A 26,546-nucleotide genomic window follows, 5' to 3' on the forward strand; every position below is an offset into this window, starting at 1 on the left:
CTGAGCACTGTATAGAAATTGGTAAGTACTGTGCACTCAAGCAGCTAGTATTATAAATAATGACATTTAAAATTTAGATGAAGGGCATTTTCCTGATGGGCCCATTTGATGCTATCCCTGAGCCTTCTTCGTTGGAGTTAGGGGTACTTTGTAGACTTGCCTTGTTGAGAGTGGCAGGGACTCCTTCTGGGTACATTTTTTATTAGAATCTTTTTTGATCTACAGATAGCATATAATATGAATTCTGACATACAAGATTAACTATGAAATAATGTCAATTTTCATAAACCACATACAATTGATTTAATTATGTCATTGTTACACCTCATACCTAGGACATATATACATGAATTAGTAGTTGTTCTTCTTGATTTTAGTAATTCCATTGCCATTTTAAGAATCTTTTGTCTATTTATGTTGTCCTAACAATGAAAAGATATGCTTCTTGAGGGCAGGAGCACCGTTGCCCTTATCCTTGGTGATTTACATCACAGTGAAAAGCAGGTCTCCAAAATCTCAGGCATAGAACTATGGTTATGTTATAGCCTTGGAACCTTGAATAAGGTACTTGACTTCCTCTCTATTTTCTCATGTATAAAATGGGAATAATAATATTTTATATTTCTAAAACTTTTTTTATATTTTAACATCTGTATTCAGAGCATATCTTATAGTCATTGAGTCTTATGAATTATTGTGGATGTGACTTGACACCACCTTAGATTATTGTCTCCCTGAGGGGTAGTGTTTTGTGTTTTGTACCATTGGTGTGAATTCAGACAGCAGTGAATGAGTACCAGCTTGTGTACAGATTCTCAGGGGAATTTAGTTTCCCTCCCTCCTTCAGGGAGTGGGATTGGGACATGTAAGGTTTGTTCCTATCTTTTTCTCTGTGGCTCCTTTATTTCATTCTTACCTTTACGGGGGGGTGTAGCCATCTGGTGGTTTAGTTTAATGTGGAAGTGAGATGCCCCATCTTGGACACTTTTTCCTTTCTCAGTGTCGTGTAAAGTAATGGGACAGTACAGTCTTGCAATCACTGATGTCTTAGCTGTGATGAAATAAAACCTATCTTAAGCGGTCATTTTCAGCATAAATTACTAGATGAAGCTCTCCTAGTGTCTGGCACATAGTAAGTATTCAGTATACATTAGCGATTGTTCCCTGTTTGCACTTGTTCTGCTCTGCTCTGTGCTGTTCTGCTTGTTTAACTTGTTTTACCTCTCTTCTACTTTGCCATGACCTCCTTCAGAATAGGTTCCTTATGTTTGAATTTCATGCAGTATTCTCAGAACCTAGTGGCACTTAGTATGTTTATTGAAAGGTGAATTGAATTGAGTACATGGAAACGAGTTCTGGTTTAATCTCTGTTTTTAACTAGCTTTCTGACCTAAGTAAGTCACGTTACCCCTCAAGATATTAGTTTGTTCACCTTTAAAAAGAACAGCTTGAACTATTAATCCTTAATATCATGTTCACTTCTAAAATTTTATTTTATTTTATTTTTTCAATCATCACCTGAGGATATTTTTACATTGTTTTTAAACAGAGCAGAAAGGAGAGAGCGCGGGGGCGTGGGGGCAGGGAGAGAGAGAAACATCGATGTGAGAGAGACTCATCAGTTGGTTGCCTCCCCCACACACACCTACCAGGCTCCGGAATGAACCCGCAACCCAGGTACATGCCCTTGACCAGGAATCGAACCCTCGACCCTTTGGTGCTCGTACCAGCACTCTAACCACTGAGCCACATTGGCCAGGGCTTAAATTTTATTTTTAAATAAACTTTTAAGCAACAATAACACCAAATTCTCTTCACTCAGTTTCTCCTGTTAACATCTTGAATTCCCTTGGCACATTGGTCAAAACCAATGTCCTCTTTCTGTTCCAGGTTCCAATCTAGGATACCGCGTTGCATTTAGTAAAATTCACCTTTAAGATTAAAATGTTATATTATGTATTTTAGAGTTTTGAATATTATAGGATATTGGTCATTAAACCTATAAATATATGATGGAATTCACTTGATGTACTTCAATTTTAGGTTTCCATGGCACATGGAATACAAAATTTGATTAATGCCATTAGAATGATTCACAGTGTGTCAAGGTATTATAATACCTCAGAAAGAATGACCTCGTTGTTTATCAAGGTAAGCTTTGAAGAGAAGACATCACACATGCCCCTCTGTGAAAAAGTTAATAGTGCTCTCCCCCTGACCCAGAAAAGGGAAATGGGAAGTTTGGGTGCTTCTCAGAATTCTGGATTTTAATACTTCCAGTGGACAAGAAAAGAAAGGTGTTGACTGGAGTTAGTTGTGCTTAATTGAAGGAGTACTTTTCTCCTTGTCAGAGATAAGCATCCAGGCTTTTTGTTTAAATGTAGCTGGTGACTTTATCCATTCCAAATAGTTTTGCTCAAGAGTTAAGATTTGTGTCCACTATTAGCAAGGTTTCTTTAGCTACCTCCCCAGCACTGCAGTTTGTGTAAAATCTCTCATGTAATGTCTTATGGTTAATTATTTTAAATAATTTGAAAAATCATCCAAGAAACATATGAATAGAATTTCTTTGAAAATGATTCAAGCAGAATATAACTAACATTCACATTTCAACTTAAAAAATCAAAGGATAGATTTAATCATTATCTATGTCCTCACCAAGGCAAGAACCTTAGGATTCTTCCCGGTGACTTGTCTCCCTCCTTCCTGCTATTTATGTCCCACATTGAGATCTCTAGTTCCATATTATTGTTAATAATTTTTCAACATTATGAATCAACAAGTATTCAGACTAAAATTTAAGTAGAGTTTCTTTGATCACCTCTGATTTCCACATTTTCTGATTTCCACATTTTCCTCTATTGTGGATTCATTATTTTTAAAAAATTTATTGATTTTTTAGAGAGAGAGAGAAAGGAGGAGGGAGAGAGAGAGGGAAACATCAATTTGTTGTTCCGCTTATTTATGCATTAATTGGTTGCTTCTTGTATGTGCCCTAACCGGGCATTGAACCTGCAGCCTAGGTGTATTGGGACAACGTTCTAACCAACTGAGTGACCCAGCCAGGGCAATTCATTATTTCTTTTGCTGAAAAAAATCCTCAGGTGGTTTTTTCAGAGAGGGTCCGTGTATGGGCAACCTCCAGAGTTCCTGCATGTCTGAAAATACCTTCATTTTGTCCTACCACTGAAATATTAGTTTGACTGGAATTCTAAGTTCAGTGTAATTTTCTCCTGGGACTTTGAAGATATTGTTGTCTACTATACAGTATTGTTGATGAGAAAATTGACATTTATCAATGTCAAATTGATAATTTTTACATTTATTTACATTGGTTCTTTTTACATTTATCTCGTTCTATAGTTGCTGGATGGTATCAGTGCGAAGACTTTTGTCCCTCTTTTTCCTGGGAAATTACCCCTTTTGCCTTTGATCATTCCTTGCCCACCTGTGCAGTTTATTCTTGCCCTCTGAATCTAACTTCTATTTCTCTTAACTATTTTATTTTTTTGGTCCATCTTTGCCTTTTGACCTTTCAGCTCACTCGTGTTATTAATTTATGTCCTAATTGCTTCTCAGCCCATCAATAGATTTAAAAAAAATTGGCAATAAAAATTTCAGTTTTCGAGTTCTCTAGTTGTTCTCATGATGTAAAATCCTCTCATTTCTTTCTCATGAATTAATTTGTTAATAAAAGATATTTTAAAAGATTGTACATGTATCTCTTCTGCATTTCCTAGCTTTGTTGAGTGCACTGCCCCTCAACAAAGGGCTTGGTGGTTCTTGGTTGTCTGGCCATCTTTGGATTTGAGATTCCTAATTTGACTCCCTGTTCTGTCTCTTGCAGGGGAGGGGTGTGACTTACTTTGGGAGGGCAGTGTGAATAGCATTTTCTCTGAGATGTCCTCCTGGTGTGTAGGAGCCACCTGGGGAGCAGCCACACCTCTCCAAGACTGTTGTTCACACTTATGGCTTTGTCCTTTCAGCATATGTCCCTTTGCCTGCTGTACCAGTTGTTCCAAATGCAGTGTGCAGGGTTACAACTGAAGGTCGCTTCACATCGTCTCCCATCTTGAAAATTTCCCATAATTGGTTCACCTTCACAATAACCTTCTCCAGATTTGGGTTCTGGTTTTCTCTAGTCTTTTTTTTCCTTCTATATATTTGATCCCATGTGCTTCCCACATTTTAGGAATTCTCCAAAATTTCTGTGTGTCAGGCTGCCATCTTTTTTTAAAATTTTAATTTAATTTAATTAAAAAATATATATATCGTTATTGATTTCAGAGAGAGGAAAGGAGAGGGAGATAGAAACATCAATGATGAGAGAGTTATTGATCAGCTGCCTCCTGCACACCCCCAACTGGGGATCGAGCCCACAACCCAGGCATGTACCCTGACCGGGAATTGAACCCCGATCGCCTGGATCCTAGGCTGATGCTCCACCACTGAGCCACGCTTGGCTGGGCCATCTTTGTTTTTTGAATCCTTACTAGAGGATATTTTTTCTATTGCTTTTCAGAGAGAGTGGAAGAGAGAGAGAAAAACATTGATATGAGAGAGATACATCGACTGGTTGCCTCTTGCATGGGCTCCAACTGGGGCCAGGGATAGAGCCTGCAACCAAGGTACATGTCCTTGGCCGGAATTGAACCTGGGACCCCTCAGACGGCGGGCTGATACTCTACCACTGAGCAAAACTGGCCAGGGAAAGCCTGCCATCTTTATCTAACTTCTGGACCATCTAAGTACCTGTCTTGATTTTTTTCACTGTTTTGAAAAAATTAGTGAAATATTTTTTCACTAATAGTGAAATAGGGGGTTTGAGAGGTAGTTAACTTGATATTTGGTTTGCATGTTGAAGGATGGTAACATAGTCTGATCAAGTCACACTTAGTCTTGATCAAGACCTAATAAGAGGAGAGCCCAGCTGGGCATGGCTCAGCGGCTGAGTGTCGACCTAGGATCCAGGCGATCGAAGTTCAATTTCTGGTCAGGGCACATGCCCGGGTTGTGGCCTCGATCAATGACTCTGTCATCATTGGTGTTTCTGTCTCTCTCCCTCTCCTTTCCTCTCTCTGAAATCAATAAAGATATATTTAAAAAGAAAAAAAAACACCTAATAAGAGGAGAAATAGACAAGTGGAAAATATAGTTGATACATGGCCCCAATTACATTCACTTAAATGTAGGTAAACGTGACTTTGTTGTTGTATTGTTTTTGACTGGAATATATACTTCTCTGTGTCTTATATACTGTGAATAATTTATTCCATAAGTTTACTATTTATCATTTTTAAGCTTGTGATTTTAAAAAAAAAATTAAAAATTTATTTCTCTCTAGTTATTTTGGACTAATATTTATTTTAGGTAACAAATCAAATGGTGACAGCATCTAAAGCCTATATTACTGATGGAGGACTTAACCATGTATGGGATCAGGAAACACCACTAGTACTGAAGAAAATTCAAGTTTGTATAAGTATTTTTATTTTCATAAAGTAAAGCTTTCACCATCTGGTCCAATTTTGTTTACTTTGTTCCTGCACAAATCATGTTAATTTTTAAATTTTTTATTATTGACTCTATTACAGATGTCCCCCATTTCCCTCCCTTTTCTCCCTCCACCCTGCCCCTGCCCCTCCTAGGCCTTTACCACATATTGTTTATGTCCATAGGCTGTGTATATATGCATATATATTTTCTGGTTGATCTTTTCCCATCCTCCCCACCCTTTTCCTCCCTGAGATCTGTCAGGCTGAGCATGTTAATTTTGATAAAACATTGAACAGAGTAGCCTGAGAATATAAAAAGAACTTCATTAAAATTACCTAATTCCATTTCTATTCAGTGCTCCTTTTAGGGTGTAATTTAATCCCCATCTTCTCCATGGCTGCCTTTGTCAGACACCTCTTGTGTGCCATGTCATGTACTCTGGCTCTCACCTCTCATCCCAACCCATTAATTTCATTTTCTTGCCTTTTTGCATTGGCTAGGACTGCTCTACATCCTTAAAAAGACATGGTGATAGTTGGCATCTGATTTCGATCTTCTTTTGAAATAGAATGTTTCTAGCATTTCCCCATTTAGCCTGATGCTTTTGTACATTTTAAATATATTTTTAATTTTATTCCTAGTCTTAGTACAAGGAGTTATCTTTTAAAGTTTTGAATGAGGATGCTTATAAGAGTTTCCTCTTCAGTCTGTTAATGTGATGGATGAGATACTTAGGCTTTCTAAAATGAAACAATCTAATATCCATAGGATAAACTCCCCTTGGTCATGGAATAATAATCTCTTTTTAAACACTCAAATTCGGTTTTCTACAATTCTGTTTAGGACTTTTTAAAATGATATTCATGAGGGAGACAGTCTGTAATTTTCCTTTCTCAGACTGTCCTTTGTCAGTGTTTTTGCACTGAAGTGTCAGAATGAGTAGGGGTGGAGGAGGGGAAGGAAGTATTCCCCCTTTTCTATTCTGTGGATACGTTTGGAGAAAATTAAAGTGATCTGCTGTTTTAAATCTGAAAGAAATGACCACACCAAGAATTGGCTGTCTGCATGTGCTGGTTCCTGGGCTTTGTAGAGTCAAGGCACGAGACTGGGCCTGGGAAGTGGAGCCAGAAAAGATACCCACTGCCCTCTACCAAGGACTTGAACTACTGTGCTCTGACCACTGGAATTCTGGAGGGTGAGAAAGAGTTGTCAGGGGAAACAAAAGATGAAGAATTACAGTTAGGTAGTTTCTATTGCTGAAAATACCTGATTCCAAACACTGGAAGAACCAGGATCATAAGTGGTTTTTGGAGTTGGCCATGTGTGATACAAAGTTACAGAGATACACCAAAGCAGCTTATAAAACAATGGTTTGAAAACATCACCAGAAACAGCTGATAAACCAATAAAAAGAGAAAATGGCTGCCACACCTGCAATACTAAAGCTATGAAGTGTCTGATCCAGCGAAAATGGGAGCATTGAGCAGTGTAGATCTTACTTTTGATAACTCACTTCCTTCTAAAAGTGAAAAAGCAATTTCTTTGAAGCATTCCCCAAAGTGTTTGACAGGAATTCCAGATAGTCTAAAAAAAAAAAGTTCCTAAACTTGGTGATATGAATTTACTATTTGAAGATGTAGAGACATTTTATTCCTTCTGGTATAATTTTTATTCTTGGAGAGAATTTTTTATTTAGATGAAGAAGAAAAAAAAGCCGAAAGTCATATTGAGAAGAGAGAGATTGAAATTTTGAAGAGAGCAACAAGGGCGCAAAGAAAAAAAGAAATGGACCTAAAAGGAGTTGATAATGCACGTAGCTGCAAGGCAAGGATAACAGCATCCAAAGAAAAAGCCAAACCCAAAGCCAAAGTCAAAAAGGAGCCGGGAAGAAGGCAAATGCAGAAGGGAAATGGAAGAAGCGAGAAGCTAAAGAAAAAGACAAGCTGAATGAGAAGGTGCCTGGATAGCTGAGAGGGGAGGAAATTAAATGAGCATTATTGGCAAAGAAGGACAAAGTTATTCAGAAAAAAGCCATTAAAAGAGAAAGGCAATGTCAAATCATTGTATTGTACACATGAAACTAATATAATTTTATATGTCAGTCATCTCTCTGGAATAGAAGGGAAAGGCAGCAGGAACTTTGAAATTCATGGAAGACCTGGAATCACTTGTCTGATAATGAGACGGAGCAGGTTAAAATGATGATGAAGTGAAAAAGCTTTGCAAACTATCCAGCTTATAGGACTTAAACACCATATTTTCTATAAAAGAAGTAGGGATGGCTGCTCTGGTAAAACAGAAGAAATAAATGAGCAAATTAGAAAAGAGAAAGAGGAAACAAGGCTTGTATGTGACAAGCATCTAAAAATGCAGAGAAGGTGGAAATGGCAGGAAAAATTGGTCAGAAGAGGATTGATCTGCAATTACTAATTAAAGCTGTGAACCTCTTCCTTGCTGGAACAAATTCAGGACAAAAAATTATCACCAATTATATGAACATACATTCTTCTTCCAAAGAAAAGAATCTTCAAAATTTCACCCTCATCAAAAAGATGACACACTACATAGAGTAATGCCTCAAGTTGACAATACAGCACCTTCGGAACAATTTGAAGATCCATGCACAGATTTCATTTCTTGGACAACAGAAAACTAGACACTTTTGGAACAAGCTTTGAAAACACATCCAATAAATACACCTGAAAGATGAGGGGGGGGAAATAGCAGAAGCAGTGCCTGACAGACAAAAAAAGCACTACCTGAAATAACAATACGCAACTTGTTGAGACGATAAAAGCAAAGAAAGATGCTCAAGAGAAAGTGCTTAATGCAATCAGTGCCGCAAAATGACTTAATGGCAATCTTAGTTGTGTGTGCATTTAAAAAATAAAACTGAAGAATAAAATACCTAGGAATAAACTTTACCAAGGAGTGAAATATCTTTACTATGAAAACTATAAGACATAATTGAAAGAAGTTGAAGAAGACAGAAATGGAAAGGTATCTCATACTTATGAATTGAAAGAATTAACATTATTAAAATGTCCACATTACTTAAAGCAATCTACAGATTCAATGCAAATATTAATATCCCAATGGCATTTTTCACAGAAATAGAACCAAAAAACCCCACAAAATATATGGAACCACAAAATACCCCAAATAGCCAAAGCAATTCTGAGGAAAAAAATGAACAAAGCCAGAAGTATCACACACTCTGGTTTTAAACTATACTGCAAAGCTATAGTAATCAAAACAGTACGGTATTGGCAGTAAAGCAGACACACAGACCAATGGAAAAAAATTGAGAACCCAGAAATAAAACCCATAAATATATGGACAACCAATTTATGACAAAATAGCAGGTTAAAATGATGGATAGTTTTGCAAGAACCATGCTGAAGCACCACACAACCATCTGCACAGGCAACACACTCTACGAGTGGACTCAACAGGCACCAGAGCCCCGCTGGAGCAAGTCCTGCTGATGTGCAAGCAGCAGTCAGGGCTCAGCCACAACAGTAGGACACACACGACACATGGTAGGCATTGATAAACTTTTGTTGAATAAGTGAAAAATGATCAGGGACCTTCTGTAGTAGGTGTCCTGTATGGCCCAGTGGCACAGCCTCTCTGGTCACCCGAACTGGGCACTCCAGGCATGACCAAATGTGCGTGGGTGATTTGGAGGAAATAATGAGAGTTGTTATTCAAGATAATTGTTATTGTCCACCGTAAAGGAATTGATTGGTGAAGAGGAAGTACTGCAGAGTAATTCCAATTAGATGGTATATTCCATGAGAGCAGGGATCTTATGTAGGGAAAATAGAGAGAATGAAGAGTACGAAAATTTGATGTAAATTAAAAAACAGCATTTCATAGGCCTTTCAATATGTAGGCAGAGAGCTTGAGTTTTTAATGTGAACAGCAGTAGCATTTATTGAGGGGCTTATGTGATCAGCTCTGTGTGAGGGTAGAATTGTCTCACCACTTTTTCTCCCCCATCATTTAATTTTTTCATAGGATTGCATTTTTCTATTTAAGGAATATCAGGCATCTTTTCACAAAACAAGGAAACAGATTTTAGAATCCTCAGGGGAAAAATCTTTCGAGGTTTCAGAAATGTATATATTTGGAAAATTTGAAGCTTTCTGCAAAAGACTGGAGAAGGTAAGCACTGTGCAGTCACAGTATTCACACCCAAACACACCTCTTTGGTTATTTTATAGAGTGGAACCTCGGTTCTCAAACTTAGTTCATTCCAGAGGGTTGTTCTAGAAGCTATTTGTTAATAAACCAAATCATTTTTTCCCATTAGAAATAGTGTAAATTGAATTAATCCGTTCCAGGCCCCCAAATTATCCCCAGTTTTAACCTTTCTTATATACTGTACATGTCTAATGTACTTTTTTTGTTTGGCTTGTTTTTTAAATTGATTTCAGAGAGAGGAAAGAAGGGAGAGGGAGAGAGAGAGAGAGAAACATCAATGATGAGAGAAAGCCACTGATCAGCTGCCTCCTGCATGCCCCCGACTGGGGATAGAACCTGACCTCCTAGTTCATAGGTCAGTGCTCAAGCCCTGAGCCACACCAGCTGGGCCTCCTCCTAGTTCATAGGTCAATGCTCAAGCCCTGAGCCACGCCAGCCGGGCCTAAATACTGCTTAATCTGTAAATAAACACTTTTTTCTCTCAAATTTATTGAACTACCCCCTACTAGCCTTAAATGAATCACTTTCAGCAATCATTCCAGGGGTGCCTTTCAGGTCAGCATGCAGCACCTTTGCTTGTTCATATATTACTGCCTTTGAAATGGCTGCCACTGGCTAACTGCTTTCTGTTTATCCAAATCCACAGCAGTTCTTCCTCTTCAGTTGCCTGTAATCATTGTTTCTTTCACACACTTAGCAACATTAGCACTCTTTTTTATCCTCACCCAAGGATATTTTTTCCATTGCTTTTCAGAGAGAGTGGAAGGGGGAGAGAGAGAAAGAAACTTTGATGTGAGGGAGATGTATTGACTGGTTGCCTGGGGATGGAGCCTGCAGCTGAGGTACATGCCCTTGGCTGGAATCGAACCCAGGGCCAACACTCTAACCACTGAGCCAAACTGGCTAGGGCAACATTAGCACTCTTGATGGCCTCTTTATGTTTTAAAATTGTGTTAATCCTTGACTTCCCCAGCAACAAAAGCATTGTCTCTCTTGTTGCCTGAGAGACGCTTTTTGTCATGCTGAGGTATTAGCTTGAAAGGGTTGTCAGTTCAAAAGTGAAGTTTGGTTGGACAACTGAGACATTTTTTCTGTGAACAACTTGGCTGAGAACTGAATAGTTCAAGATGGCAGACATTCGAGAAATGAGGTTTGACTGTACCTTACATAGTACTGTTGAGAATTATTATTCCAGATCTCTTGTCTCACTGTTGGTACGACTCATTCGATATTACTGCATTTTATTTTAACTTCTTTTTTATTCCTAATTACTGTCTTCTGCCAGATACACAAAAGCTGTTGCAAACTTTCACCTTTTCCTTTAATTCTGCCTCCACCTCTGGAGCTTGAATTTAAAAATCTCTGCTCTTAACCATTGTATTAAGCTGAGAAAAAGTGTGAGATGAAATACCTGCAATACCTGGCAGAACCCAGTAGTCCTGTCGTATCTGGCTGGGTGGGCACCTTCTCTCTGTAGGCCAGTGTATACGATGTATACACAGACATTGTGTGGATGATATCTTTGCTGGGCAGACATGGATTAGAAACTTCTGCACCTTTGATTGATTTACTAAGAATGGCTAGGGAGGAGTGATATTTTTTTTCAGGGTATATAGGGTGCCCATACCAGAGTCTTGTTGGAGTTGGCTTTTCAAAAGTCTACGAAGATATCATTAGGTACCACCCTCTCCAGTCCTCCACCACCTTCCAACTTTTTAGGTGCTGGTAGTATTTTGGATCCTGTTCATCATTTATTGGAAGTTGCTGAGGGCATTACATAGGTTAAAGGGCATTTCCTAGACATTTCCAGAAGCCTATTTTTCATTTGTAACCCCTGACACAGCCAGGATAGGAAAGTATGAGTGACAAAGAGAACTGAGTTACTCTGGGGGTGTGTCTTTCATACATACTTCTGTAGGGCTGTTTTTGTTTGTTTCTTTAACAGCTTTATTGAGCTGTAATTCACACACCATGAAATTCACTCATTGAATTTAAGTCAGCATTTTCTAATACATTCACAGGATTATGCAACCATTACTACAGTCTAATTTTAGAACATTGTCATTCTCTCTGAAAGAAATCCTCTACCCATTAGCAGTCATACCCCATTCCTCCTCTACTATTAATATTTCTGTTTCTATAGATTTACCTGTTCTGAACATTTCATATAAATGGAATCTTATGTTTTCTTTTGTGACTGACTTAGCATAATGTTTTCAAGGTTCATCTATGTCGTAGCATTCCTTTTTATTGCTGAATAATATTCCATGTATGGATATACCACATTTCATTTATCTGTTCATTAGTTGAGGGATATTTGGGTTGTTTCCATTTTGGGCTATTATGAATAGTGCTGCTATGAACGTTTCTGTACATACTTTTGTGTGGACATAGGTTGTCATTCCCCTGGAGTATATGCATAGGAGTGGAATTGCTGGGTCATGTGGCAACTCTGTTTAACTTTTTGAGGAACTGCCAAACTGTTCTTCAAACCAGTTGCATCATTTCACATTTTCCTAAGCAATTTATGAGACTTCCAGTTTCTCCACATCCTTGTTAGCTCATTATGTGTCTTTTTGAATTTAACCATCCTAGTGGGTATGAAGTGGTATCTTACTGTGGTTTTGATTTGCATTTCCCTGACAACTACTGATGTTGAACATAACTTCAAGTGCTTACTGTTCACTTGTAGTTCTTTTTTGGAGAAATTTCTATTCAGATTTTTTACACATTCTATATTTAGTTATTTGCATTTTTATTGTTGAGTTATAAGAGTTCTTTATATAGTGTTCTGGGTGTAGGTCCCTTATCATATATGATTTGCAAATATTTTCTCCCATTCTGTGGGTTATCTTTTCACTTTTTAAAAATGTAATCCTCACCTGAAGATATATTTTTTATTGATTTTAGAGACAGAGAGAGAGAATGGTATCACTGTGAGAGAGAAATATCAATCAGCTGCCTCCTGTATGCACCCCAACTGGGGACTGAACCTGCAAACTAGATACGTGCACCGACTGAGAATCGAACCTGCAACCTTCTGGTGTACGGGATGACGCTCCAACCAACTGAGCCACCTGGCTAGGACTCTTCACTTTCTTGATAGTGTCCTTTGAATTGTGATAGTTCTCAATTTTGATGAAGTCTAATTTATCAAGACTTTCTTTTGTTGCTTGTACTTTTGGTGCTATATCTGTTGGATGGGGCTGTTTTGTGAACAGTAAGGATTCCTTGGGGTCAAATATTCAATTAGAAGGATCATGGCATGGTCAAATTAGTAAATAAGCCTTACTGGTAAGGATCTAGTCCACAAAGATACTTAATGTTTCTGAATCCACTAGAGCAAGGGTGGGGAATGTCTGGCCCGTGAACCGTATATGGTTTGAGAAATCATTTGGTCTGGCCCTGCCAAGGCCTCACCAAAGAGAAGTAGTTCCAGCGATCACATTAGGGGTGTGTTAATTAAAAGTTTGACCAAATATAGCAGGCTAATTTTTAAGTTGATAATTTCGTATGGCCATGAATGATGTTATAAATATCCAAATGGCCCTTGGCAGAAAAAAGGTTCCCTACTGCTGCACTAGAGCATAAGCCTGGAGGTGGGTCCTGGTTACTCTTAAAATTTTTCCAGGAGGCTGAACCCTTGCCAACTTGGGTGTAGTTTTATGCTTGATAGAGTTTTAGGGCTGGACCTTAATGGCTAGCCCATTAGCAGTAGAGACCTTTGGTGGCAGATCTAATGCTGGGCATGATGGGAATTATTTTGTAGCAGCCCAAGCATTCCTGATGCTAGAAAGAGTGGGCAGTAATGGCCAACTGCATTAACTACTCCCCCTGCCCTACCTCTGCAGAAGCCATGCCTTTAGTCTTAAAAATTCATGCCACAAGGGCTCCGCAATCAGAGCTAATGCAGCACCCCCTAGAGGCCTTACTTGAAGCGCATCCTGATTGTGTGTGATGGAAAGACTCCTGTAGTAACAATCCCTTGGCTGGCTAGCATCCCTCCCAGGTATAACTGGTGGATATTCGTATCCAAATTCTCAAGAATGGGGATATAAAACTTACCTTGAAGTGTGGCCATGATTTTGTGTAATCCCTTAGAGATGGTTACTGAGTTTTCTGAATGGACTTTCCCTGATGAGTGAGGAGTTTTCGGGGCCCTCTGTAAACTCTTAAATAATTGAAGAGGAGAGTAAGAAGGGCAAGCTAAGTCAGAGCCTGTTAGGGAAAGGTGAGATTCAGATGTCAGAATGACCAAGAGACAAAGTCAGCAGACAGACAAGACTGAGATTGGGATTGGAGAGCGAAGACCTCAGAGCTGGGTAGAGATGTTGGGGATCTGTAATGAGTACGTAAAGAAGGTTCTAGTGTACCAGCTTAGGGTGCCCAAAATGCACCTTTTCTTTGGTGGGTGGGCACCTGAGGTGCATTGAGTGTTTGTCTTAAAGAGCCATAATTAAGTGTGGACTATTCTGTGCTGCTTCTTTCTCTTCCTTCCATGTAAATTTTGGTGAAAAATGGTATATCCCAAAAGTTTAGTTTTGTTTTCTTCTCAACCTGGACATTTGTGGGAGAGAAGAGAAAGGGGAGAAGCCGGTATTGCTGGGGGGAGAGTTAAAGAACTGGAGCTAGTAGGTGGGGTGAGGTCTTTACTCATGGTGACACTGATGAGGGAATCATAGCAAGTTGAGAACTCGAAAGGATGCCAGGGTTGCTGAGCAGAGAAGGAATTATAAATGGTTGTCAATACTGAGGGGTAAAAAAGCCAAGGCCTGGACACACGAGCAGGAGCATGGCCATGTTTGATTAGCAGCTTTTATATTGCTGGCATGTGTAGGGGGTTGGGGGTTCACTGGCTAAGTTTGGGACTGACTGCTGTCTCTGTCTCTTGCTCACTTATTGTCCTCCGATGGACAGAAAAGAGGATGTGTTAACAACAGGAATTTTGTCCTCCTCTCTGGCCATCGGGACCAGGTGATAACGGAAGGGATAAAGGGCAGAGTCTTAGGGCAGAATAACAGAGAAGTGAGTAGTTCGGTTCTTCAGTTTGCTTTTTAAAGTTTTTTTTTTTAATTTAAGGTGAGTGGAGTGGATGTTTTAGTAAGAGGCCCAGCTATTCTCATATTTATATAGAGCATATACAGTGTGCTGTAAATCCCGAGTGGTCTGTCTTTCCTCCAGGCTTGGGCTGGCTTCTAGGATGACAATAGTTTTGGAAGTGTGCAGAATAGTGACGTAAGAGTGACAGTTCAGAAAATGGTCATTTTGGATTGGCATGTGCAGGGACTTTGACTTCTACTGGCCCTCTGGAAAGACCAGTAGTGCCTTCATGGTGTGTAGTATTTGGAGGACTGCCCTGAAAACAGGGAAGCTTTGTCCAGTAGCTAAACAGGAAACAAACCTGGGAGCTTTGAGCATTGCTCTCCAAAGCAGGAATCAAAATGGGGACTCACTGATGAAGATGAGGGAACTGAGCAGCCTGTGAATGTGAAAGACTTTATTTTGATGAAGTAGGTGGTGTTGGTACATTGAGGTGGAGGCAGCCATTTCTGCAATAAGGTCCATTTTGAGGGCTTCCCAGGGCTCTGCAGGGATCAGAAGTGACAGCAGTCATTCTTCAGTCTTCTTGGACTTTCCCTCCACCTGAATGCAGGGAAAGGGAAAAGGAATGTGGCTTTATGCTGGTGTTACACATCAAGTACAGTGAGGGGAGGCCCAAGAAGAAAGGTGAAGCTTTTGAATCCAGTGGTTCAGTGAAATGAGTTTCACAAACTCCTCAACAATAAAAGGATGAAACTATTTAGACATCTGCAAGGGCTTTTATTCAAATTCTGTTTTCCCCTCCCTTTGAAAGACAACATGATCAAGTTCTGAGAAAGATTGTGAACTCTCTCAGATATGCTGGTAAATCATCTACTTAAATAGTTGAAGAGTAGCCCTGGCCAGTGTGGCTCAGTGGATAGAATGTTGGCCTGTGCACTGAAGGGTCCCTGGTTCAATTCCCAGTCAAGCGCACGTACCTGGATGGCAGGTTTGATCCATGGTCCTGGTTGGGGCGCATGTGGTAGGCAACCAATTGACATGTCCCTCTCACATCTGTGTTTCTTTCTCTCTCTCTCTCCTTTCCTCTCTCCCCCATTCCCTCCCTTCCACACTCTAAAAAAATCAATGAAAAAATATCCTCCAGTGAGTATTAACAAAAAAATAAAATAGTTGAATGGTTGAATAAATAGTTGAAGAATAGTTGAGTAGTACTGACAGATTTACCATGTATTTTATCTCCTCTGGTTGGTTTTAGCTAAATTATTTTAGGGCCTGTTTCTTGGTCTGTTTTTTAATCAGTAACGTCTTAAGAGCTTATTACAGGGAAGGGTGCTAATAATCTCATTTTAAAAATAAAATAACACTTCTCTCTTTAAGATTACAGGAATGATAACTGTTGTGCAAACATATTCAGCCTTGAGTAGTTCAACCATAGAGGGAATAGACATAATGGCAATAAAATTTAAAAATATATATCAAGGGGTTAAGAAAAAGCAGTATGACATTCTGGATCCACGAAGGACAGAGTTTGACACAGATTTTTCAGATTTCATGGCAAAAATCAATGCTTTAGAGGTAAGTAATTATACATACTTTTACTTTAGTGAAGCCGAAATTAATCCTGGAATTCACATATTTACTGTTTATTATAAGTTACTCTTGAAAATGGATCAAAAAGATTTGTTAGTGTGGATAATTTTCTAACTAGTCCACAAAATATTTTCCACCCTTTAAAGAATGAAAAGTGGGCATATTAATCAACAGATGTCAGTGAAAAACCAGGAAGCCCAAAGGACTATTGTAGTTAGGGTTCATTATTAGTTTACATTAAAATTTGTATTCAATTTTTTTGTGTGTCAAGGAGCCAGTGTCATTTTTCCAGTCAAAGGGAAAATTTGTCATTCTTTTTTTAAAAAAATATGTCTTTATTGATTTCAAAGAGAAGGGAGAGGGGGAGAGAGAGAGAGAAACATCATTGATGAGAGAGAGTCATTGATCGGCTGTCTCCTGTACACCCCCAACTGGTGATCGAGCCCGCAACCTGGGCATGTGCCCTGACCGGGAATCAAACTGCAATCTCCTGGATCCTAGTTCCATGCTCAACTGCTGAGTCACGCCGGCCAGGCAAAATTTGTCATTCTTACTGTGAGAAAAGATTTGAGGACGGGTTAGGAAGGTGGATCACTCTCCCCTTGGCCCTGCACTTTCTGCAGTTAGGACAGTTCTGAAGAGGCCCTTGTCCTGTTTGTCATAGCTTTGGGGCACCAGAGGGATTAAGGGTAGTTAAAAAGTGTGTCTGGTGAGACTGTACCGTATTTCTCTCTCACCTTTGGGTTTATATGATCTCAGTTACCCTCATACTGAAAACTACTGTAAACCCAGGGTTAACCCCATGGAAAGCTTCCCTCTTTGTTACACAACTTCCTAGAGACACAGGGAGGGACAAGAATATACTCTGTCCACTTCTTGAGTCTGCAATTCTTGCCTTAAAGGTGAGGAAAAGTACATATATATTTGCTCATTTATTCTTTAAAGATTTTTTAAAAAACTTTATTACATGTAATCTGGGCAATATAAAAAGATAAATTTCAGTTTTTGAAAGTGAGACTCTGATGTTAAGATATATTTTAGTTATTACCTTTAGTGTTTGGCTAGTTGGGCAGGGTGGAGTTTGCTTCTAAATTGCTTTGTGAGTTGTATCTTTATGGCAATGGGAATTTGGATTTTTTTAGAAAATACTTATTGCTGAAATTATTTTTATGATTGTTTAATAAAAATTCTACATTGTAAAGGCTTTACTGTGTCTCAGATATAAATTTTTAACATTCAGTATATTAAGAGGCCATATTAACTTTTTAATACTTTATTTATTATTATTTTATTTATTTATTATTTTATTTTTTTCTTGTGATGACAACTTTTAAGGTTTATTCTATTAGCAACTTTCAAATATGCAGTACAGTATTATTAACTAAAGTTGCTATTTTGTACATTACGTCCCTATGAGTAACTTATTTTATACCTGAAGTTTGTACCTTTTTTAAAAAAATCTTATTGTTGAAAGTATTACAGATGTCCCCTTCCCCCCCCCCCCCATTTATCTTTTCCACCTTGCATTCACCCCACCTCAGGCCTTCCCTATACCAATGTCTGTGTCCATGGATTATGCTTATAAACATTTAAGTTTTTTGATTAATCTCTTCCCACCCTCCATTCCCATCCCCCGTCCCTCTGAGATCCCTCAGTCTGTTCCGTGCTTCTGTGTCTCTGGATCTATTTTGTTCATCAGTTTATTTTGTTGATTATATTCCACATATAAGTGAGATCATGTAGTACTTGTCTTTCTCTGACTGGCTTATTTCACTTAGCATAATACCCTCCAGTTCCCTCCATGTTGTCCCAAAGGATAAGAGATCCTTCTTTTTTACAGCTGCATAGCATTCCATGGTGTAAATGTCCCACAGCTTTTTTTATCCACTCATCTACTGATGGGCACTTGGGCTGTTTCCAGATCTTAGCTATTGTAGATTGCACTGCTATGAACATAGGGGTACATAAGTTCTTTGTGATTGGTGTTTCAGGTTCCTTAGGATATATTCCTAGAAGTGCGATCACTAGATCAAATGGCAGTTCAATTTTTAACTTTTTGAGGAAACTCCATACTGCTTTCCATAGTGGCTGCACCAGTCTGCATTCCCACCAGCAGTGTACTAGGTTGCCCTTTTCTCCACACCCTCACCAGCACTTGTTCATTGATTTGTTGATGGCAGCCATTCTGACAGGTGTGATTCTATACCTCATTGTAGTTTTAATTTGCATCTCTCTGATGATTAGTGACTTTGAGCATTTTTTCATGTGCCTCTTGGCCATCTGTATGTCCTCTTGGAGAAGTGCCTATTTAGGTCCTTTGCCCATCTTTTAATTGGATTGTTTGTCTTTCTTTTCTTGAGTTGTATGAGTTCCTTATATATTTTGAATATTAACCCTTTATCATATGTGTCATTGGCAAATATGTTCTGCCGTACAGTGGGCTCCCTTTTCGTTTTGTCGATGGTTCCTTTTGCTGTGCAGAAGCTTTTTAATTTTGTTGTAGTCTCATTTATTTTCTCCTTAGTTTCTCTTGCCCTAGGAGATGTATCAGCACACTTATTGCTAGGAAAACTGTCTGAGATTTTGCTGCCTACGATTTCTTCTAGGATTTTTATGGTTTCACATCTTACATTTAAGTCTTTTATCCATTTTGAGTTTATTTTTGTGTATGGTGTAAGTTGGTGGTCTAGTTCATTTTTTTACATGTACCTGTCCAATTTTCCCAACAACATTTATTGAAGAGACTGTCTTTATTCCATTGAATGTTCTTGCTTCCTTTGTCAAATATTAATTGACCATAATTGCGTGGGTCAATTCCTGGGTTCTTGGTTCTGTTCCACTGATCTATGTGTCTGTTCTTGTGCTAGTACCAAGCTCTTTTGATTACTGTGGCTTTGTAGTATAGCTTGATATCTGTTATTGTGATCCCTCCAACTTTGTTCTTGTTTCTCAAGATTGCCATGGGTATTCAGGGTCTTTTTTGTTCCATATAAATTTTTGAAGTGTTTGTTCTAGCTCTGCGAAATATGCTGTTGGTATTTTAATAGGGATTGCATTGACTCTATAGATTGCTTTGGGTAGTATGGACATTTTAATGATGTTAATTCTTCCATTCCATGAGGGTATATTCTTCCACTTGTTTATATCTTCCTCTATCTCTTTTTGCAATGTCCTATAGTTATCTGAGTACAGGTCTTTTACCTCTTTGGTTAAATTTATTCCAAAGTATCTTAATTATTTTGTTGCAATGGTAAATGGGATTTTTTTTTTTTTTATTTTTAGTTTCTCTTTCTGAGAGTTCATTATTGGTGTATAAAAATGCCATTGATTTCTGGGTGTTAATTTTGTATCCTGCTACCTTGCCAAAGTCATTTATTAAGCCTAGTAGTTTTTTGGTGCAGTCTTTAGGATTTTCTATGTACAATATTATGTCATCTGCAAATAATGACAGTTTTACTTTCTCCCTTCCAATTTGGATGCCTTTTATGTTTACTTCTTGTTTGATTGCTGTGGCTAGGACTTCCTGTACTATGTTGAATAACTTTGGTGAAAGTGCACACCCCTGTCTTGTTCCTGTTCTTAGGGGAAACACTTTTAGTTTTTGCCCATTAAGTATGATGTTGGCTGTAAGTTTGTCATATATGGCCAAGTTTGTCATATATGGCCTTTATTGTGTTGAGGTATGATCCCTCTATTCCCACTTTGCTAAGAGTTTTTATCAAAAATGGGTGTTGGATTATATCGAATGCTTTTTCTGCATCTGTTGATATGATCATGTGATTTTCCTTTCAATTTGTTTATGTGATGTATCGCGTTAATTGATTTGTGAATATTATACCAGCTTTGCATCCCTGGAATAAATCCCAGTTGATCATGGTGTATGGATTTTTTAATATATTGCTGGATCCGATTTGCTGATATTTTGTTGAGGATTTTAGCATCTATGTTCATCAGGGATATTGACCTGTAATTCTCTTTCTTGGTAGTGTCTTTATCTGGTTTTGGAATTAGGCTAATGTTGGCCTCTTAAAAACAACTTGTAAGTGTTCCTTCCCCTTGGGTTTTTTGGAATAGTTTGAGGAGGGTGGGCGTCAGTTCTTCTTTCAGTGTTTGGTAGAACTCCCCTGTGACGCCATCCAGACCAGGGCATTTGTTTGCTGGGAGCCCTTTGATTACTGTTTCAACTTCACCAGCAGTTATCGGCCTATTCAGGTTTTCTGACTCTTCCTGATTGAGTTTTGGCAGGTTGTATTTTTCTAGGAATTTACCCATTACATCCAGGTTGTCCCCCTTGGTGGAGTATAGTTGTTCACAGTATTTTCTCACAATCCTTTGCATTTCTGTTGGGTCAGTTGTTACTTTACCTCTTTCGTTTCTGATTTTGTTTATTTGGGTCCTCTCTCTTTGTTTCTTGATGAGTCTGGCTAAAGATTCATCAATCTTGTTTATCTCTTCAAAGAACCAGCTCTTGGTTTCATTGATCTTTTGTGGTTTCTTTTAGTCTCTGTGTCATTTATTTCTGCTTTGATCTTTATTATTCTCTTCCTTCTACTTATTACAGGCTTTTCCTGTTGTTCTCTTTCTAAGTTTTTAAGTTATAGGGTTAGAGAGTCTATTAGAAGTTTTTCTTGTTTCTTGAGGGAGGCTTGTAGTGCTATGAACTTCCCTCTCAGGACTGCTTTTATTGTGTCCCATAGATTTGGAGTTGTTGACCATGGGTGTCTATAGTGTCATTCCATTACTCTACCAATATACTTAGAAATTCTAAATATCCTAAAGAAACATTCTTGGTAAGGGACACCCACTCTTTTCATAAATTCTCTAGGTCAGTAATTTCCAATAAACAACGAGTGACAAATGAAAACCACATATGTAATTATAATTTTTCTAGTAGCCATAGGAATAAAAGTTAACAGAAGCAGGTAAAATTATTTTAATAATATGTTTTATTCAACCCAACATATTCAAAATATTACCATTCTGACATTTCATCAATATAAGAATCATCGAGATATTTTACATTCTTTTTTTGTACTAAGTCTTTGAAATCTAATGTGTATATTATATTTACAGCATATCTTACTTCCACGTAGTGACATTTCAAGTTCTCAGTGGCCACATGTGGCCAGTGGCCACCGTGCTGGGCAGTGCAGTTTTAGATTCTTAGATCGTAGGTGTGTTGAAGACTCTGTTGATTTTGTAGGAAAATCATTAATTGTTGTTAAACAAAACTAATGTCTTAATGCCAAAAATAATTAAATATCAATATTTTATTTTAGGTACAAATACAGGCATTTATGAACAGTACTTTTGGGAAAATTGTATCTTCTCAGCAGGCTCTTCAACTGCTTCAAAGGTATTTATAATTCATTAAGCAGCATAATTTCTAGTTGGGATAACTTTATATCTGGAAATACAATTTCAAATAAGATGTTCTTGGAAATCACTTCTAGGTAAACTTTTGAACTCCTAAACATTGCTCTTTCAATTACCATTAAATAGAATGGTAAAAATTTGAAATATGATATTTTTCATTGCATCTTTTGTAGCAGAGAGTCTTTCAATAAGAAAATGAAATATTTTACTTGTTTCCCCCAGCTATATAATATACTTGAAGTTAGTTTCATAGGTGTTATTGGGAAAGGAACAAAAAATATTCAATTCTGCATACTGAAAGGATTTCTAAATGTGAAATTAGGAGTATCAGATCTCCAGACTTCCATTTCTCCTCCCAAGTATCCGTGCAGCTCCTGTCCCTCTGTTCCTGATAACAGTGACCCCCCCAAAGGGCAGGGACTCCTGGATTAGAGGGGGCGAGCTGGACTAGAGGCCATTCTCTTCCAGCGCAGGCCCATGTTAGGGACCCTTTGGGAGCCCTCTCCTGAGAGCCAGTGGATCTGGGCTTGGGCACAGCTTTGCTATAGTTCTGTGTCTCCTTAATGATGGATAGTACTAGTGCAACTTTACCTTATGAAACCATCATTAGAGTCAAAACAGATAAAGTGATTTTGACACATGATAGGACTGTACAGACAGATGGCAGGTACCACTTTCTTAGTGATTTCTCTTTCTGTCTTTGCCTCCCTCTCCCCCACCCTCAACCTATAGTATACTGGTGTTAATTCTCTTTATTATCAGAACATTCTGGTTCTAGCACTTCCTGTGTATCACTTAGTCTCTAAGTGAAAGTGATATTTGACTGACAAAATCATTATTATTATTCTGGCTCTTTGGAATCATGTGACAGTAGTGTTGACAGAGGAGTAGTCAGTGTGCTCCCCTCCATCTTTACTGATCCACTCCACACTCATCTTTTCAATTTCAGTTTAATGTCGCTTTCTCAGGGAGGCCTTTCTTGACTCCCCAGATTTGGCTAGGTTCCCTATTAATATGCATTTCTGGCACCCTGTAATTTAAATAATTATTTATGTAATTCTTGACTGATATCTCCCTTTTCCATAAGATAACATAGGCTCCAAGAGGGCTGGAACCACATCTGTCCCGTTAATCACTGTGTCCTAGGAAGTGTGTGAGGCCTGGTGTGAATATTTGTCAAATGAATAAATGAATGGAGTTTTAGGACTACAGCAATTCTTTCTTTTTTAAACATATATTTATTGATTTCAGAGAGAGGAAAGGAGGGGGAGCGAGAGAGATAGAAACATCAATGATGAGAGAGTCATTGATCGGCTGCCTAGCCCGCAACCCGGGCATGTGCCCTGACCGGGAATCGAACCCCGGTCTCCTGGATCCTAGGTCGATGCTCAACTGCTGAGCCACGCCCGGGTGGGCAACTACAGCAATTCTTAAGTATGTTTCTCATTTACTTTTTAATTTTTCACTTTCAATTACTTTTAGATTCCAGAAGCTGAACATTCCCTGTCTTCAATTAGAAATAAGTCACACAATTGAGCGTATTCTTCAGTGTTACGTGACTGAACTCGAAGCCATTAAGAAGGCAAGTATCATGTTTATAAATATAGAATGGTACTTTAGTACAAAAACAGAAGCATTCTGAAAGTATTTGCCATGATCATATTGTGCCTAAGCTTTTCAGGAGCAGTCCTTTCACTGCTAAGCCCCTCTGATGCTCCCCTCTCAGTGTGGGAAGGGCTGACACTATAGTTACTGGGTGGCCAGATTTACATCCTGGGCTCTTAAGAACTGTCTCTGCGAGAGAGCATCCACATGTGCATAGGAAAGCCCATGTAAGCTAATATTTTCCTGTGTAGAAATATGAGCCCTGGAGACTATTATGGCATGTATAATGTAGCATTGTGCTCCTTCTTTTAAATACCTCCTTAAAAATTGAGATAAAAGGCAGAAAAAAATATATACATATAACGAGAAATAAGGGTTAGGAGAGAATTCAGTGTCATATATCATAAACATCATGGTTCCTGAACCTCAGGTTATTATCTCGGAAGTGCGTTTATATATTTATTGGCTACTCCCTTGGTATAAAGCATGGGAATAATGGTGAAACATCAGTACAAATATAGTTTCATATTTTTGCCTTTTTCCGTCGTATTGAAATTCAAACATTAATACCAGACCTTTAATTACAGCTTTATCATTCTCAAAAAGATGACCCCCCTCTGGGTCGCAACATGCCCCCTGTAGCAGGAAAAATTCTTTGGGTCAGGCAGCTCTACCGCCGGATAAGTGAGCCCATCAACTATTTCTTTGTAAGCCAATGGTTAAATTTACAGTATGTGGATTACCGTTTTTAATACAAAAAATATGTTTTATCTTACAGTATTTATGTCCAAGAAAGTAGTTAGAACTAATTATTTTACTGGCTGAAGAAAATTTAGTTTATAAATATGCTTGAGAGACACTAAGCCAATTATTTTCACGCTTGGTAGATAAGACTATTTAATTACAGTTATCTCTAAGGAGGTGAATCTTAAACTTTATGACTTTTAATAATACAGGACATTTTATAAAAGCTTTAAAAAATTGTTTTGAAAACAATAAAGTATTGGTCAAGTGCTGAGGCTTACTTCTGTGTGTGGACAGATGGGTCACTGATAAATGTCAGTGAAGGTGAAGATATACTCAGTCTATTCCAGTGTGAAGAACTGAGACCTGTGTCCTCAAGAGTACTTAGGTTTCTGTAAAACACCGGGATACTCTTAGGCCCTGTTGGAATTCTGAAATTGCCAGTTTCTCTTCTCTTTGTTTTCTTTTGTTTGCTTTGTTTTTTAAAGACACAAAGTAACAAAGTGGAGATGGTTGGCTTAGTTTTGTATCTTATACCTAAATTCTGAACAAAATGCTACCAAAAAATAGTCTTGCAAGTAACATTATTATTTAAGCATTATTAAATATTAAGCTCTTGTTGTTTGTGTTTGGCTACTATCATTTGTTAACTGTTCTCAATATTAAAAACATTAAAATACTGGCCTTACACAAGAGGCCAGGATGGGACTCTGTTGCTGACTGTCTGAAAGTGAGGAGCAGAGATTGCCTTTTGACATATGCGAATCAAAACATAAAACTTGCAGTAATTTACATAAAGAAATTAAATGTTTGTTCTTTGGTTACTGTTTTTGGTGCTGGAATTTAGGACTTTGCCCTGATACCCACAGTTCAAGGAAAATCAGTCCATTGTATCTTGTCCAGAAAAGTGGGGAGGGAACAGGGAGTGGGAGGTACATTCTCAGTGCCTGGGGCTGGCTGCAGGGCTAGAGACCTTTCTTTTTAAATCCTTTACTTCCTTCTCCAGTTTCCCTTTCTACTGATAATGTTTCCCTATTTCTACGTCTAGCTTGTATAGCCTTCCTCATCTCTGTTTTGCTCTGAGACAAAATCTAAATGGGTAGCAGGATTATTTGATGCCATTTTAAGTACAAATAGCTTCGTGCTTTGGATGAAAACAAGCAACAGTCTTTTAAAATAAATCTCTTTTTCCCTTACAAAATAGAAAAACTCAGACATTTTGTCAGGTGTGGAAGGTAAAGCTGTCATTCGTCAGTATAACAAGATTTCCTATGTCCTGGTGGAATTCGAGGTGGTCTATCACACAGCCTGGATCAGAGAGATCTCGCAGCTGCAGTATGGTGTGTATGAGACTGGGCCATGACGCTCTGAGGGGTGTCAGGTGACTTTGAATGAGTTCATGGTTCTGGGGAAGTTTTACATCCTCTTATATAAGCTTATGATGGTTAAATTTAGATTTGGAGATAATACAATTATTTATTTCTTTATAGTTATTAATAATATTCTGATTTTATGAGCAAAAATCATCATGACCTTAAAGATATACTTAGATTTTGACTTCCCCCTGAAAAAAAGTATTTAAAAGTAAATATCAAGACTCTTTATAGATATTTCCCCATAGATTTAGGAAAGTTTTCATATTTAGTTTTATCATGTTATAGATTCAGATCTCAGTCCCAGTCTGTGGAGAAAGAATTGCAGCTTGTCTCCCCTCCCTCCCTCCCTCCCTCCTCCACTACCTCCCCCCCCCTTTATCCCTTCCTCCCTCCCTTCTCACCCCTCTCTTCCTCTCTCCTCTGTTGCTCCCTCCCTTCCTTTCTGTCTTTTTCTATAATTGAATTTAACTTCAAATTTGATCTCCAGTAAATTAATAGTATTAAGGCTATGTCTAAGTACCCCTGAGAGGTGCAAAGGCACTGGGCAGAGTTAAGTTTGAGGTGGGGGTGGTGTTATAATTGTGTGGGCTCAACCACTGGCCATGCTTTGTCCCACTCTAACCTTAAGCTCTTATCCATAATCTTGGTGGAACCCTGACTGTGTCCGTGGTAGAGAGGTCTCTCCCTCTCACCCTGGGATCTCTACTTCAGCAAAGCACAGAATTGCAGGCACAGGAGGCACAAATTCTGTCACCAGGAGTGACAGTGAGGGGGCCACTCCTACTTTTGCATCTTGGTTCCAGATCCACATATTTTAGCAGTTGGGGACACAGCACATATACAGGCCATTGATTTACTGCACTCCTGCATCCCGGAGAACAGGGCCCCAACCCCAAAGGGTGTCTTCCCCAACTTGCACCCTTACTTAAACCTTTAATAGGCCACTTCTGTCAGACACGCTGTGTCTGGGATATGCGAATGGGTCCCAGTGAATTCCTGCTGATGGAGCAGCACTCAAAGGACCATCAAGAAAGCTTAAAATTCACACTATGGAAAAGGGCAAAAGAGAATTTTTAACAACTGAAGTATGGCATGGAGCATGTACTG

The 26,546-nt window shown here is 38.6% G+C and overlaps 1 protein-coding gene and 2 pseudogenes across 1 annotated transcript in view; all 3 read left to right on the plus strand.

The window, feature by feature from the left end:
- DNAH8 (dynein axonemal heavy chain 8) overlaps positions 1-26,546 on the plus strand; it is a 243,812-nt gene that overhangs the window by 20,963 nt on the left and 196,303 nt on the right. Inside the window, exons 10-17 of the mRNA XM_087817239.1 lie at positions 2,044-2,151; positions 5,371-5,472; positions 9,520-9,666; positions 16,126-16,323; positions 21,618-21,694; positions 23,197-23,296; positions 23,907-24,026; positions 25,268-25,403. Of these exons, the coding sequence (XP_087673365.1) occupies positions 2,044-2,151; positions 5,371-5,472; positions 9,520-9,666; positions 16,126-16,323; positions 21,618-21,694; positions 23,197-23,296; positions 23,907-24,026; positions 25,268-25,403 (988 nt within the window). The remainder of the gene's footprint in view (positions 1-2,043; positions 2,152-5,370; positions 5,473-9,519; positions 9,667-16,125; positions 16,324-21,617; positions 21,695-23,196; positions 23,297-23,906; positions 24,027-25,267; positions 25,404-26,546) is intronic.
- Positions 6,562-7,443, plus strand: LOC148093040 (dnaJ homolog subfamily C member 2 pseudogene; annotated as a pseudogene).
- Positions 7,479-8,346, plus strand: LOC148093041 (dnaJ homolog subfamily C member 2 pseudogene; annotated as a pseudogene).

The sequence above is a fragment of the Miniopterus natalensis genome, chromosome 5 (assembly GCF_054644295.1).
Source record: "Miniopterus natalensis isolate mMinNat1 chromosome 5, mMinNat1.hap1, whole genome shotgun sequence".
Lineage (NCBI taxonomy): Eukaryota > Metazoa > Chordata > Mammalia > Chiroptera > Miniopteridae > Miniopterus > Miniopterus natalensis.